General features: G+C 43.9%; 1 protein-coding gene across 1 annotated transcript; it reads left to right on the forward strand.

The window, feature by feature from the left end:
* Positions 1-1858: 1858 nt before the first annotated feature.
* On the forward strand, positions 1859-9452 carry LOC124258095. The gene is made up of 6 exons (XM_046692165.1): positions 1859-2275; positions 2618-2708; positions 3618-3814; positions 5313-5398; positions 8897-9098; positions 9197-9452. Exons 1-6 carry the CDS (start codon positions 1937-1939, stop codon positions 9311-9313), a joined length of 1032 nt encoding a protein of 343 aa, XP_046548121.1. The 5' UTR covers positions 1859-1936; the 3' UTR covers positions 9314-9452.
* The last annotated feature ends 6815 nt before the right edge of the window (positions 9453-16267 follow it).

A 16267-nucleotide genomic window follows, 5' to 3' on the forward strand; every position in this document is an offset into this window, starting at 1 on the left:
AAAAGCAATTTATACCTCTTTCTGAAAACCTTATTTACAGAATTATCTCCCCTTAAGTGATAAAACCTTATTTACAGAATTATCTCCCCTTAAGTGATTTTGTAGAATTACCCTTACTTTTTCTTTCTTAGATATAACACTTATCTTGATATATTTGTATTCCTTAGACATTTGTACATATTTGTAAGCCTTAAGTACCATATTATATTACATTTTCGTTTCATTACACTGAACTTCAGGTTGCAGATAGTTCATATGAATAAACTCGCATTCCATCCAAGGCCTACATCGAGCACACCTTGTTATAGTGCAAAGTCGTCTAGTTATATGCAGGACTAGGTTGTAGAATGACAAAAAATCATAAATTTAAGAAGAAAAACAATATGTAATTGCTCAACATACTACTTAGCTGAACATTTTACATTGTGAAATTACACATTGATCTTTCTTCTTCACATTGCAACCACTTTGGGTCAAATACTGAGTATTTGTAGTTGGGAAGTGTCATTTGAAATGATGCAGCAGTTTACCAGGAAAAAAATGCTGAGTCATGGCTTCAGCGCCCCCTAGTGGGCTAAAAGCCACAGCTTTGATTTGTAAGACTGAATTTTTTGGATTCGTGAGGCAATTTTACATCAGGATACATGTTCATACCCTTTGGCCCCTCTCGGTACAACAATCACCCCCTGGCTCTTGGACTACGTGGTTTAGACAGGCAGCTGGATCCGACTGGATTCGCCCACAGTGGGTTACAGTTTGAATATGAAAGATCTTCAGTCGGCCCAAGTGTAGATATCATCCAGACACCTCTTTCCCCAAGGCATCATTGCAAACAGCAAGTACTTCATCTGCCTGAACCATTTGAAGGGCAGGTCCTTCCCCTTTCTCTTCCTGGTATTATGCGCATGATATCGAACTGGTGCTTAACATAGATTACCTCGAACGTCATCAATAATCCCAAATGAGTCGGTTAAAATGGTAAAGAATTCTCAGACTAGGAGAGTTGCAAGACGCCTGCTTGAACCTGCCCGTTCACCTAAGTTGACCATACATACCTACACTCAACGGTCTGCACCAGCGTAGGTCTAGGGTGACTTGGACTTTGAAACACTTGGCATTGTCCCGTAGGTGCAGCAGAAACCTTCCATTCTGTTTTCCAATACATGTTTCATGTTGATCATGTTTTTTTTCTGGGAATTCAGATCGTAGTACATTCAGCCGATAAATGATTATTAGTATAGCCGTTGGTAAAACATTGTAAATACGATGAATATAAAGCAGGCCATTAATATGACGGACAATGAAATACACAATGCCATTATAACGCATGTTATATTTGGGATTACAATTTCTTAGTAAAGTACAGATTCTAGTACTTTTTTGGGTTGAGTCCCATCCGGGATTCGAACCCACACCCTCAGAGTCAGGCACCTAATCGCCAGCACACAAAGTCAGACGCCTAGACCGCTCAGCCAGTAATCCCAAATATAACGTGTTATAACGGACAATGCTTGAGGCATCAAACATTGTCATTAGATTCCATTTCCCTTGGACGTTAGCTGTTTCTCATTTCTGATACTGAACTGTTGAACTGTTTTGCTACTAAAGTAAATTCATTTCTTAATTATCAAATCGATTATGAAAATATTACTTCCTTATTCCCGAGTTCTCTAAATATCATTAATGAGATTAGAATAATGCAGTAATAAATAACAATAGCATGTCATTATGGGATGCTTTGTCACTTTGACAGTTTATAACCACGCACCATTGATTTCAGATTGTCCTTATAATTATGTTGCGAGACCATGTGTGCTGATTCGTCTCTCATGAGACGAAGAGAACCAGACAACTCCTCTTCCCTTCGGTGACATTAGTTGCAGAACTCTAGGTGGCTGGATGTTGATATCTATACGGAGGATGACTGTATGACTACATGACAGTCGTGGTAGAGGCGATGTTTACGGCGATGTCGTGTGCTTCGTTTATTCTAACGGTCATTTTCACCCACCCACTCACAGTGTTAGCCGCACGTGGAAAGTGTTTCGACGTATGGTCGGTGGTTCAGAAGGACACTTACATGGACAGCAGCGTCTACAGGAAGGTCATCGCTGCATCTCTGTACCAGTGTGCATCAGAGTGTCTCATGTCATCAACATGCTTGTCATTCAGTTATAAGCATCACACCTGCCACCTCAACAGCAACACCAGCGACCACGTCGATGTCATCACTGGAGCAGGATCTGTCTTCAGTGACATTCACCACTGGCCGCAGGTAAAGGTTCTAAATGAAGCCCATTGATATTGCTATGATGTATTGATATCGTGTATTCGGCACTGGAAGGGGTCGTATATTACGTGTCAGTTTCCAAATTAGTGAGTGAGTTTAGTTTTACGCCGCACAGAGCAATGTTCCAGCTATATGGCCTCGGTTTCCAAAATCATCATCTTCATCTCTTGTTACATTCCTGCTACTTAACGGTACAAGACGCTCTATCGAAACGACGCACTCACAAAATAAAGGAAGCTGTTATTCATAAATATGTATTGTCCTTCCCAGCTTCTAAACTGCCACTCAATGACGTCAGAATATAAGTGTCTGTCCATCTGTCCTCAGCGCCTGGCTGGTCCGTGTGCTACTGCCCAGGTGTGTCCGGCCATGTCCAGGTGCCTGGTTGACCGGCTGGGCCAGACATCATGTGCACCAGGTATCAGAACAAACTCTGGAACTATACTAATGGGTGGAAAAACTATGGAATCCTGGAAGGCATATTGTTGCGTTGTCTCGTATTTTAATACATTTTAGATGATTTTGACCTTGAAAACTGTTACGTCGTGGCAATGTTTTTGTATATTTCTAACAGCTACATATTTTTTGTAAAGGCGACAACGCTAAATGCTACAACGTGACAATGTCCTTTCAGGGATTCCACAGAAAACAATATTCAAATGATGATATAATTCATCATTATTCATGGAGCTATAATTGTGGGCCTGAGTTCTCGATTTACGCTGTGTATTGTCCTTGGTTTGTTTGCACCACAGGGGTTCGAATCACTGTTTGGACAATATTTAAAAAAAATAAAACTCTAGATTTTTGCAACCGTATACTAGTATTCTTTTTATATGTTATGAGTAACTTATATTTCAAATTTGAACCAATTCGGTGAAGAAATGGATTTTTAAAAAAATTCTCCCGCTACACTCATTACATAAAATACATATTTTATGTAATGAGTATATTTTTATTTGTAAAAATTATTGTCCAAACAGGGATTCGAACCCCTGTGGTTTGCACCATAAGCTTGGTTCCATGGGTCTATCTGCTAATCCCACACAGGAACAACAACAACAGCTAATCCTTAATCCGAACTATGTCTCCATGTTGAGGAATGTTTCAAAACGATGGTCAATATATCTGAATTTGTTACCATGTCCCTTAATATTTATTACATTATTCTTGATAATTTGTCTTTTGAACAATATAACAACATCACTATAAAACTGTAATTTTCATTCTAAATTATCGCGTTAGACCGATATATTCAAATTCGGACGTTGAAATGAAGGATATGTATCATTCTGTTCTGAAAACAGCTATAATGTTCTGACACCAGACATTCCGTGTGGGTCACCGCCAGTTGTTGACGGTGCTACTAGAGAAACCGAGGGGCAGTTCCATGGAGCAACTAGTAAATACACATGTATAGAGGATTATAAACAATGTGACGCCCAAACCACAAGTGTCTGTCAGTCCACGGGTGAATGGGATGCCCTGTCGGGTCTCTGCGGCCTATACAGATGGCGCAATCCCGTGAGTAGACGTTGTACCTAGATGTAGTCTTGTATAGAGAGATCTTGTAAGAGTATTGGCGAAATATAATGTTCAGCACGTGGTTTAAAGCTACCACGTTCGAACAAACAGTTTCTAAAACCTGAATTATTGCTTTGTGACAATTGTAACTTTTTGGAATAAGACAATATCTAATGAAATGAATATCATTTTGAACAAGTTTACAACAGCAGAGATAACTTAATTCTTTGTTATTTTCAACATTATCCATAGAAGCAGAAAAGTGTCGCCCTCGTGTCCTGAAGGACTGTATGATTAGGAAGTTTGGCTCAGTATTTATAAAGACATTTGCCGTTCCCTGTAAGCAGAAACAGTGATATATTAAAGTGAGTGAGTGTGTATGGTTTTACGCCACTCATAGCAATATTCCAGCAATATCATGGCGGGGACACCAGAAATGAGCTTCAAACATTGTGCCCATGTAGGGAATCAAACCCGGGTCTTCGGCGTGACGAGCGAACGCTTTAACGCCCCGATCTATATTAAAATTGAGGTGAGGTGAGGTGAGTTGAGGTGAAATTGGGTTTAACGTCGTACTTAGGAATATCGCTCATATGACGACATGCATGCGTGTGTATGTGCGGCTGCTTGTACTAACCGAGACTTAAGCTGGTTTTATAGTGCTAGCCCATTGAGATACCATGCTGCAGTGAAGCATGAATACCCAACTCAGACACATTATACTGACTCCAAGCCGACCAGTCCTTGTTGTACCCATTAATGCCGAGCGCCAAGGAGGGACCAATACGTAACATATTTTAACGTGTTTTGGTATGACGCGGCCGGGGATCGAACCCGCTACCTTCCGCTCTCTGGGCGGGCGCTCTAACCACTACACCACGGGGGCGGCCGATCTATATAAAAATATAGATCTCTTTACAGATATATCACATGCACTTTCGCGCATATGTTGTCGGGAGAGAAATGGTCCCCTTGACCACGAGTGATGGCATCATGTGACACGTGCTTCTGAAACCAGAGGTATAGTAGATATGAACAGCCATTGCTAGCAACATACAATATCACGTTAGGGTACGCGATGTCCGAGAGACGTGGAACAGTCAGTGGCATGGGAACAGTTTATCACTTATTTCACGGCGTTACTTCTTGATGTGGCGGGAAGCGGTAGGTGGTCTAGTGGTTAAAGCCCTCGCTCGTCAGGCCGTGATATCAATGGTATATTGCTAAAGGCAACGTGTTCTCAAAACTCACTCACTCCTACCCCCACCCCATCCCCATCCCCACCCCGTCCCCGTCCACCCACTCACTCACCCAAGCACACCCATCCACCCACCAAAATACCCACTCACTCACCCGACCACTCCCTCACTCACTCACGACTGAGACGACTAGGCTACGACAAGGTGCCGCTATATGTATATGTCTGTTGTCATACTTCTTGCGCAATGCGTTCGTTATGTTATATATATGATGTTCACATATGAATGATGTTTTCCAGGAAGTAGGTGTCTTGTATAGACTGCCATGCGGTGCTTCAAGTGATATGCACCTGCGTATTACGGCAACCCCGACAAAGACAACACGGTACAGTATAGTTGGAAGTGCACGTGTGCATGTCAGACACGGATAGCATGCCACTCAGATATCTAGTCAATCACGCCCACAAGATTATTTGTTCATTCGCACGCCATGTACTGCAACACCGCAGTGACATTATTCCGCAGTCTTCTCCAAGAAATTAATTTTCCTTCGGGATTTACTCCCCAAAATACTGCCTGTCTGGAAACGTTGTATAAAGGAATTGTTCGACTCCTGTCAAGGTAACTATTTGCTTTGGAGCTATTATTGAACCTTTTCGGCTGTAACAAAACTCATATAGTATTATGTTTTCTTAATCGTTCTATTGACTATGGATTCCATATGGAAACAGTGAACGTAAATTTGCTCGTAGTATTATAGTAGGTATTTCTTTTTTCACTTTTATCCCGCTTATGTAGTTGTTATTTGTTTTTGTCAGTTGTATGTTTGCACTAGTTGGTTATGTGGGAATATATGCGACATAGAAGGCCAGTTGTGATTAGAAATATACCTAAGTCTTTGAAGGTTTGGGTGTTATTTAGTGGGAGTGTTTCTAGAGTTAGGTGGTTTTGTTTGTTTGTTTGTTTGTTTGTTTGTTTGTTTGTTTGTTTGTTTGTTTGTTTGTGTGTGTGTGTCCAATGAGCTCCGGAGCACCATTCTGTGTTGTTGGTAGTGTGTGCAGTAAATATGACATCCTGAGGGAGAGAAACAAAACTGGGCGGTATAGGGGGTGGGGTGAGTGTGTGTGTGGGTGTGTATCAGTATGACATGATATCCTGAGGAGAGACAACAAAGGTGGGCGGTATAGGGGGGTATCCGTATGACATGATATCCTGAGGGAGAGACAACAAAGGTGGGCGGTATAGGGGGGTATCCGTATGACATGATATCCTGAGGAGAGACAACAAAGGTGGGCGGTATAGGGGGGTATCCGTATGACATGATATCCTGAGGAGAGACAACAAAGGTGGGCGGTATAGGGGGTATCCGTATGACATGACATCCTGAGGGAGAGACAACAAAGGTGGGCGGTATATAGGGGGTATCCGTATGACATGACATCCTGAGGGAGAGACAACAAAGGTGGGCGGTATAGGGGGTATCCGTATGACATGATATCCTGAGGGAGAGACAACAAAGGTGGGCGGTATAGGGGGTATCCGTATGACATGATATCCTGAGGGAGAGACAACAAAGGTGGGCGGTATAGGGGGTATCCGTATGACATGACATCCTGAGGAGAGACAACAGAGGTGGGCGGTATAGGGGGGTATCCGTATGACATGACATCCTGAGGGAGAGACAACAGAGGTGGGCGGTATAGGGTGTGTGTGTGTGTGTGTGTATCAGTATGACATGACATCCTGAGGGAGAGACAACAAAGGTGGGCGGTATAGGGGGGTATCCGTATGACATGACATCCTGAGGGAGAGACAACAGAGGTGGGCGGTATAGGGGTGGGGTGTGTGTATCCGTATGACATGACATCCTGAGGGGAGACAACAAAGGTGGGCGGTATAGGGGGGTATCCGTATGACATGATATCCTGAGGGGAGACAACAAAGGTGGGCGGTATAGGGGGGTATCCGTATGACATGATATCCTGAGGGAGAGACAACAAAGGTGGGCGGTATAGGGGGTATCCGTATGACATGACATCCTGAGGAGAGACAACAAAGGTGGGCGGTATAGGGGGTATCCGTATGACATGACATCCTGAGGGAGAGACAACAAAGGTGGGCGGTATAGGGGGTATCCGTATGACATGACATCCTGAGGGAGAGACAACAAAGGTGGGCGGTATAGGGGGTATCCGTATGACATGACATCCTGAGGGAGAGACAACAAAGGTGGGCGGTATAGGGGGTATCCGTATGACATGACATCCTGAGGGAGAGACAACAGAGGTGGGCGGTATAGGGGGGTATCCGTATGACATGACATCCTGAGGGGACAACAACAAAGGTGGGCGGTATAGGGGGTATCCGTATGACATGACATCCTGAGGGAGAGACAACAGAGGTGGGCGGTATAGGGGGTATCCGTATGACATGACATCCTGAGGAGAGACAACAAAGGTGGGCGGTATAGGGGGTATCCGTATGACATGATGACATCCTGAGGGAGAGACAACAGAGGTGGGCGGTATAGGGGGTATCCGTATGACATGACATCCTGAGGGAGAGACAACAAAGGTGGGCGGTATAGGGGGGTATCCGTATGACATGATATCCTGAGGAGAGACAACAAAGGTGGGCGGTATAGGGGGTATCCGTATGACATGATATCCTGAGGGAGAGAGCAAAGGTGGGCGGTATAGGGGGGTATCCGTATGACATGATATCCTGAGGGGAGACAACAAAGGTGGGCGGTATAGGGGGTATCCGTATGACATGATATCCTGAGGAGAGACAACAAAGGTGGGCGGTATAGGGGGGTATCCGTATGACATGATATCCTGAGGAGAGACAACAAAGGTGGGCGGTATAGGGGGTATCCGTATGACATGATATCCTGAGGGGAGAGACAACAAAGGTGGGCGGTATAGGGGGGTATCCGTATGACATGATATCCTGAGGGAGAGACAACAAAGGTGGGCGGTATAGGGGGGTATCCGTATGACATGATATCCTGAGGGAGAGACAACAAAGGTGGGCGGTATAGGGGGTATCCGTATGACATGATATCCTGAGGGAGAGACAACAAAGGTGGGCGGTATAGGGGGTATCCGTATGACATGACATCCTGAGGAGAGACAACAAAGGGTGGGCGGTATAGGGGTATCCGTATGACATGATATCCTGAGGAGGAGACAACAAAGGTGGGCGGTATAGGGGGTATTCGTATGACATGATATCCTGAGGAGAGACAACAAAGGTGGGCGGTATAGGGGGTATCCGTATGACATGATATCCTGAGGGAGAGACAACAAAGGTGGGCGGTATAGGGGGTATCCGTATGACATGACATCCTGAGGGAGAGACAACAAAGGTGGGCGGTATAGGGGGTATCCGTATGACATGACATCCTGAGGGAGAGACAACAAAGGTGGGCGGTATGAGGGAGAACAACAAGGGGGGTATCCGTATGACGCTGACATCCTGAGAGACAGCAAAGGTGGGCGGTATAGGGGGGTATCCGTATGACATGATATCCTGAGGGAGAGACAACAAAGGTGGGCGGTATAGGGGGTATCCGTATGACATGATATCCTGAGGGAGAGACAACAAAGGTGGGCGGTATGAGGAGAGACAACAGGAGGTGGGGGTATCCGTATGACATGACATCCTGAGGGAGAGACAACAAAGGTGGGCGGTATAGGGGGGTATCCGTATGACATGACATCCTGAGGGAGAGACAACAAAGGTGGGCGGTATAGGGGGTATCCGTATGACATGACATCCTGAGGCATGCGTTGTGCAGGTCATTGCCATTTGTCAATTGTCACCGTAGTGTCATGGGTAACAAGGAACACGTCAGTGAGGTCATTCACGCCTGTTGTAGATGCACAGTGGACATCCGCAGTGGAATGGACGTCCTTTGCCACATATCATTTCGTCTCGACAGTCTGGGCGATGTGAAAACAACAATATTCAACACCAAAACAAACGGGGCATGGGGCACGGAAGAACGCGCCGATATGACTCTACTCGTTGCTGGGCAAGAGGCCAAAATCTCCATCTTCCTGGACGCTGGTGTCTATCAGGTAAGAGTAATCACCATGTAACCTCACTCACTTGCCCACTCACCCAGACTATTTATGGAATGACGTTACTGGTCGATAAATCTGTGTGTTCATTTCAGATAATGGTTGATGGAACGACTATTTACAACTTCACAGAGAGAACTCAGGGCGCCAAGCCGGATTCTTTCATACTTGGTAGTGATATACAACCACATCTCATAGCGGATGAAGTCTAAAGGAACGTGATGACAAGCACCTTTATTCAATGGATGCATCTTATACTCCTTTATGCTGATGATACTGTTTTGTTCGCGGAGACCCCACGTGATTTACAGAAATCACTTGATACGTTTGAAAACTACATGTGCTGTGGACTATGGAAATTACAAGTCAGCATTACTGGGACTAAAGTTGTGATATTTTGCGGAGGTCCAGCAATAAAACTAAATTGTTCTTTAACTATGCAGATAATAATGTTGCTTACAGAAAATGCAACTACAGATCTATGTAAAAGTCCAAGAGGCGCTTGAGCCGTGAAGACCAGGAGGTGGAGGACCAGATAACGTTGGAGGAGACTGACCTAATCGCATTCGGCTTATGTACTTTGTCCTTGTATTTTGTTGCTGACTTTACTTATTGTATCCTGAGTGTTTTTTGTGTGCATCAACGTTACTGCTCTATGTTTTAGCTGTTTTGCTTTTGTTGTGTTATTTTTGTTTGTTTTAGGGGATTGGGCAGAGCAAAAGGGGAACTTTTGATTTGGCGTGGGGGAAGGGATATGGCCGCATCGGGGTTTGGGTTTAAATTATTGCGATAGGTTACGTAGTGGGTGGGGCAGTGTAAGGATGTAAGGAGTATGCGCTCTGGCCCTTTTTGGGTTTCTCCGGCTACATGGCCCTCATGCTGGCTTTATAAACCTACCCTAGGTAGGGAATCGCCAGTTGTCCTGTACCCGCATCAGGTAAGTTATCCACCGACTTCCGCGTCTTGCACCAAGTCCACATAGGTTTCCAATTCATGTTTGTTTTACGGGGAGATATATTCATTTAGTGATAGTTGTGGGAGGGGGAGACATAGATTAGGAACGAGTAGGTTTATTTTGTTGATCTTTCATATCGGGTGTTAGGTTAGCATGATGGATTTAACAGGAAGTTGTTATGGAGTTGAAGTAGGATTCTGTAGGAACGGGAGGGGGAGAAATATGTAGGGCTGTTGTTTTTTGTTCTTTTCTATACAGGCTTGCCCCTTTATTTTTTTGCACTATTTTGTAAAAATAAAATGAATGGAAACGTAATTTTTTAGTGTTGTGTCTATAATTAAAGGAAATTGGAACACCCGGCCAGGAACCTTTTACAGAACACGTAGGCAAGGAGTACTGGCTAGCTATTCTTGAAACGTTCGCAACCCTAAGAACTTCTAAAGCCCATTTTTAACAAACTGGCTACGATCAAAGTTAAGAATTCTCAGGGCTACGAATGTTTCGAGAATAAGGGCCCAGACCACATAAAATAAGAGAGAAGACACAACGCCAGGCACACTCAGTAGCGATCTGACCCTTGCCATATACATCTACCTTGTTCTGCTGTCACTGGGCGTCTGTCTAGCACACCTGACGCGCTTGGCGCCTATTACAGATTTGGTTCCGTGACCTGGATACGCCTATTACACATATATTGATCTAGGCATAAAACTTCATCGAAATAAAAGGATGGCTACATGCATTAAATCCATTGTTGAAAACGCAACAAAGGCTATGTACAGCTTAAGTAAGAGTTCACGCAATATAAATTTACCACTTGACTGTCTCTTATCTGCTTTTGATGCGATGATTTTACCAATTTTAACGTACGGTTCAGAAATATAGGGATAAGAAAATTTAAACCTGATTGAAAACCTACATTTAAAATGTCTTACAATGGCGACTGGACTTCATAAAACTACTCCAAATTTACACCACAGTTGCATCTGTGATTCGCTCTCCATTGCGACGATAAATCCTCTGCCGACCATCATGGACGGACAAATTGAATCTGCTTTCATCTGTGAAGAGCACACGAGACCATTGACGTTGATTCCAGCGGCCATGATGTCTACTTTTCTCAAACGCGCCTGTCTGTGACGTGGCGTTAGTGGTGGACAGCGGAGTCCGGCTGCCCTTAAACGAACGGTGCCCCTGGATATCCTTACATTGTTAACACTGAAGTGTTCAGTCTGAAGATCTGCTGCGTTAAGGAATCTGTTACGTAACGCAGTGTTAATCATATGGGTAAGACTTCCGCCCGTATCCCCCATAAATTTTGACGATGAGGAAAAATATCTTTGAGTGGCATTTTAGAAGTTTGATGTGTCTTTCAGTATATTCAGATACAATTAAAGAACCATGTTAAAACTCCATCCTTATCAGATGAGGAATTTATCTTCAGTTGATATGATTTGACTAGAACGAAATTTAAAGGGGGATACGGACGGAATTCTTCAAACAGGTACCTGAACAGTGAACGACAGTGCCATTTGTAACAGAGTGTATCGGACGTTAAAGAGCGTAATAATGACATTTCAACGGCCTGATGTGTTTTCAAAAAACTTTAAAAAAACAGAGTTATCCAAAGCTTGACCCTTCATTAACGACGCCGAGTATATATAAATATTGAAATGCAAACTAACGGACCACGGTCCAGTATATTATTTCTCAGCTATAAAACTGTATACGGTGTGTCAGTTACAAATGAATTATATGTTCGATGCAAATTGTATCGTCACCATTTCTGAGAGAGCGGGTGTAGTATACATATACGTTAAAAGTTCGTTCCCTCAAGATTATAGTTTGTGACATATGCTGGACTTAACCAAAGTCCAGTACTGATTGTGTGTTACCAGGGTGTTACATCGTACGCCGTGATCACATTTCTCTTGGCCTTATGGGTATGGGCAAAGCGCTGCATCTAATCCTAGCTATAGTCCTTTTGGCTCAAAAGCGGACCGATGAATTGCAATCTAACTCGAAAATTAGTAAACATAAAATACTCAATGAAACGCTGATCATAATCAAAACATCATACCCACTCTGTGGTTTTTTTTGCAGAATTTTTGTCCTAAAAATAAAATAGTTGTTTAACAAACTATCATTAAAATATTGACACAGTTCACTATTTGTTACGAGGGAGGAGTGCAGAGAAAGGGACAGCCAGGTGTTGGAGAACGGATGGAGACGGTACAGCACAGGTTAATGAATAAATAACTTTGTCTGTGAACGTGCTTCTCGAACACCTGGCTGTCCCTTTCTCTGCACTCCTCCCTCGTAACAAACAGTGAACTGTGTCAATATTTTAATGATAGTTTGTTAAACAACTTTATTATTTTTAGGACAAAAATTCTGCAAAAAACCCACAGAGTTGGTATGATGTTTTGATTATGATCAGCGTTTCATTGAGTATGTTATGCTTATTAGTTTTCGAGTTAGATTGCAATTCATCGGTCCGCTTTTGAGCCAACGGACTATGTATATCGTGAGTCACAACTGCCCCAAACACCGGCACACGCTTTAGTTGCATCGTTTGACGGATTATTGTCCTGTTTTTGGACGTTCCCATTTTAAAAACAGTCTTTCTGATACTGTATTTTTGACAAGTAAAGAAAAAGTGAGCTGCATCGTCAAGGTGATCCCCTCAAGTGCAGTCTAAAATGTCTGATATATGACGCCTCAACTTATCAAAGTCATTGTGTGGTGGTGTACAGTGGTAGCTCTGCTCAGCTGGTTGATATTCCTTGTCGTGGATTTGTGATACAACACAGGGTTGTAGCTTTATCCTCCACTAACAGGAGAACACATATTGTGATGTTTGGAGTGTGGGGCATCCGCAAACACGACACATCACAACATTTCCTGCATCATACTTGGTATATTTCAGGGGTTTGGAAGTTGGTGATACTTTCCCTGTTGATATGAACTTTTCTGAATCTGTTTAAATTTCTTCACACTAAACTAATAAATCTACAGCATGTGGGGCTTATATCAAAGGGTCGGACCCGTGAAGATCCGGGTTAGAATGATCTTCAGTAACCCATGCTTGTCGTAAGAGGCGAATAACAGGATCGGGTGGTCAGGCTCGCTGACTTGGTTGACATAATCATTGGGGTCTTGGTCCGGATATAACTTTGCATGCATGCCTATCCCTAATGAACGGACCCCGGGAAGATCCGGGTTAGAATTGATCTTCAGCAACCCATCCCTGTCGAAAGATTCGACCAACAGGATCGGTGGCCAGGCTCGTTGACTTGGTTGGTACATGTCATTGTATCCCAGTTGCGTAGATCGATGCTCATGCTGTTGATCACTGGATTGCCCGGTCCAGATTATTTACAAACCGCCGCCATATCGGTGGAATATTGCCAAGTGCGGCGTAAAACTAAAGTCACTCACAATATCAACGGGTCCACAGTGATGACAGTGACAGCCGACGACGTGGTCGATCAGAGTACGAACAGATTCCATATTACTTCCTGGACATGCGAACAAAGTGACAGATTACCGCTTTTGAGATACTTGTTGATGCACATTTCGTCCCTACAATAATAGACGCTAAACCGTGTTAGTTATAATTCACAACGCATTTTTAGAAATATATTTGGGATAACATTTTCTTAAAAACGTACACGAGATTCAACCTTTAGGGAATTTGTACTTTGTTGAGGAAAGGTTTATAAACCCCCCAGATCAGATGTAACAAACGGTATATTTGTTATAATAAGATGATAAAATGGTATACTTGAGATGGGTTGGACACGAGGAACCCATACCATTGCGACCGTGAAGGTCCGGGTTAGAATGAACCTTCAGTAACCCATGCTTGTCGTGAGAGGCGACTAACGGGATCGGGTGGTCAGGCTCGCTGGCTTGGTTGACACATGTCATCGGTTCCCAATTGCTTCAGATCGATGCTCATGCTGTTGATCACTGGATTGTCTGGTCCAGACTCGATTATTTACAGATCGCCGCCATATAACTGGAATATTGCGGCGTAAAACTAAACTGACTCACTCATAACACTGCTATATGACAAGAAAATGGAATTGTAGATTAAACTGCTTTCTCTCGTGACTACGTATTCAATATAAATCTGACTTCTGAGACTCTGGTGGTAAAACAGCAAACCAAAATGCCCTATATATACTTATGCATGTCAAATTGTAACCATTAGAATGTGTATTTCATATTCGTGTTGAAAATCTTTTAGTGAACAAAATGAACCAAGCCAGTGCTTTTGGGATACATTTAATTAAGATGGTTTGATTATCTATGGTAATCCTACACTTTGCCACTCATTTAGAATCTGAACATATCCTCCGTCAGTGTGTTCACCAGATAACATTACCAGTAGAGAACGAATCAAGTCTGGAGTATAAACAAGTTAAGCGTTGAATGTATCTGTTCCCATGTCCTAGCAATAATCAATAAGCCTCACTGGTCTTGGCGGATGGGTCAAGCCGTGGCTATTCAAAGACGAGCAATAGTCGCATGGACACGGATTCAATATTGACGTAAAGCATCACGATGGGTTGAAAAACCCAACAAACGCAAAACTAGATATGAATACATTTATTCAGCCAGGGGCGCACAAAGCCGCTAATATTTCCATATTTTATTTGTCCTCATCGAACATCAATGGAACCCAGTGAAACAATGGTGGCAGTGCTTGATCATGACAAAGACCTGGAAACAACAGCAACCACATAGTGTTGGTTGATATCTCCCCATCGCCCGGTCACATGTACCCAGTAACTCAATGATGTACCTCCATCGCTCGGTCACATGTTCCCAGTAATTCAATGATGTCCCTCCATCGCCCCGTCACATGTACCCAGTAATTCAGTGATGTTCCCCCATCGCCCGGTCACATGTACCCAGTAATTCCATGATGTTTCCCCATCGCCCGGTCACATGTACCAAGTAATTCCATGATGTTTCCCCATCGCCCGGTCACATGTACCAAGTAATTCAATGATGTCTCCCCATCGCCCCGTCACATGTACCCAGTAATTCAATGATGTTTCCCCATCGCCCCGTCACATGTACCCAGTAATTCAATGATGTTTCCCCATCGCCCGTCACATGTACCCAGTAATTCCATGATGTTTCCCCATCGCCCCGTCACATGTACCAAGTAATTCAATGATGTCTCCCCATCGCCCCGTCACATGTACCCAGTAATTCAATGATGTTTCCCCATCGCCCCGTCACATGTACCCAGTAATTCAATGATGTGTCCCCATCGCCCGTCACATGTACCCAGTAGTTCCATGATGTTTCCCCATCGCCCCGTCACATGTACCAAGTAATTCAATGATGTGTCCCCATCGCCCAGTCACATGTACCCAGTAATTCAATGATGTCCCTCCATCGCCCCGTCACATGTACCCAGTAATTCATTCATGATGTTCCCCATCGCCCTGTCACATGTACCCAGTAATTCCATGATGTCTCCCCATCGCCCCGTCACATGTACCCAGTAATATTATAATTCCATGATGTCTCCCCATCGCCCGGTCACATGTGTAACCCAAGTAATTCAATGATGTCTCCCCATCGCTTCGTCACATGTACCCAGTAATTCCATGATGTCTCCCCATCGCCCCCGTCACATGTACCCAGTAATTCAATGAAGTCTCCCATCGCCCGTCACATGTACCCAGTAATTCCATGATCCTCCCCATCGCCCCGTCCATTCAATGATGTCTCCCCATCGCCCGTCACATGTACCCAGTAATTCAATGATGTCTCCCCATTGCCCCGTCACATGTACCCAGTAATTCAATGATGTTTCCCCATCGCCCGTCACATGTACCCAGTAATTCCATGATGTTTCCCCATCGCCCCGTCACATGTACCAAGTAATTCAATGATGTCTCCCCATCGCCCAGTCACATGTACCAAATAATTCAATGATGTCCCTCCATCGCCCCGTAACATGTTCCCGGTAATTCAATGATGTCTCCCCATCGCCCCGTCACATGTACCCAGTAATTCAATGATGTCCCCCATCGTTTCGCCACATGTACATAGTAATTCAGTGATGTTCCCCCATCGCCCGGTCACATGTACCCAGTAATTCAATGATGTCTCTGCATCGCCCCGTTACATGTACCCAGTAATTCAATGATGTCTCCCCATCGCCCAGTCACATGTACCCAGT

Source organism: Haliotis rubra, unplaced genomic scaffold (genome assembly GCF_003918875.1).
Source record: "Haliotis rubra isolate DU_JTF1 unplaced genomic scaffold, ASM391887v1 Scf117, whole genome shotgun sequence".
Lineage (NCBI taxonomy): Eukaryota > Metazoa > Mollusca > Gastropoda > Lepetellida > Haliotidae > Haliotis > Haliotis rubra.

Bases quoted from the DNA above. Each gene is read 5' to 3' on its own strand.
- LOC124258095 (XM_046692165.1), top strand. From the start codon at position 1,937: ATGACAGTCGTGGTAGAGGCGATGTTTACGGCGATGTCGTGTGCTTCG. The intron at 3,815-5,312 runs GTGAGTAGACGT...GATGTTTTCCAG, and splicing joins TATACAGATGGCGCAATCCC to GAAGTAGGTGTCTTGTATAG. The intron at 5,399-8,896 runs GTACAGTATAGT...CGCCTGTTGTAG, and splicing joins ACCCCGACAAAGACAACACG to ATGCACAGTGGACATCCGCA.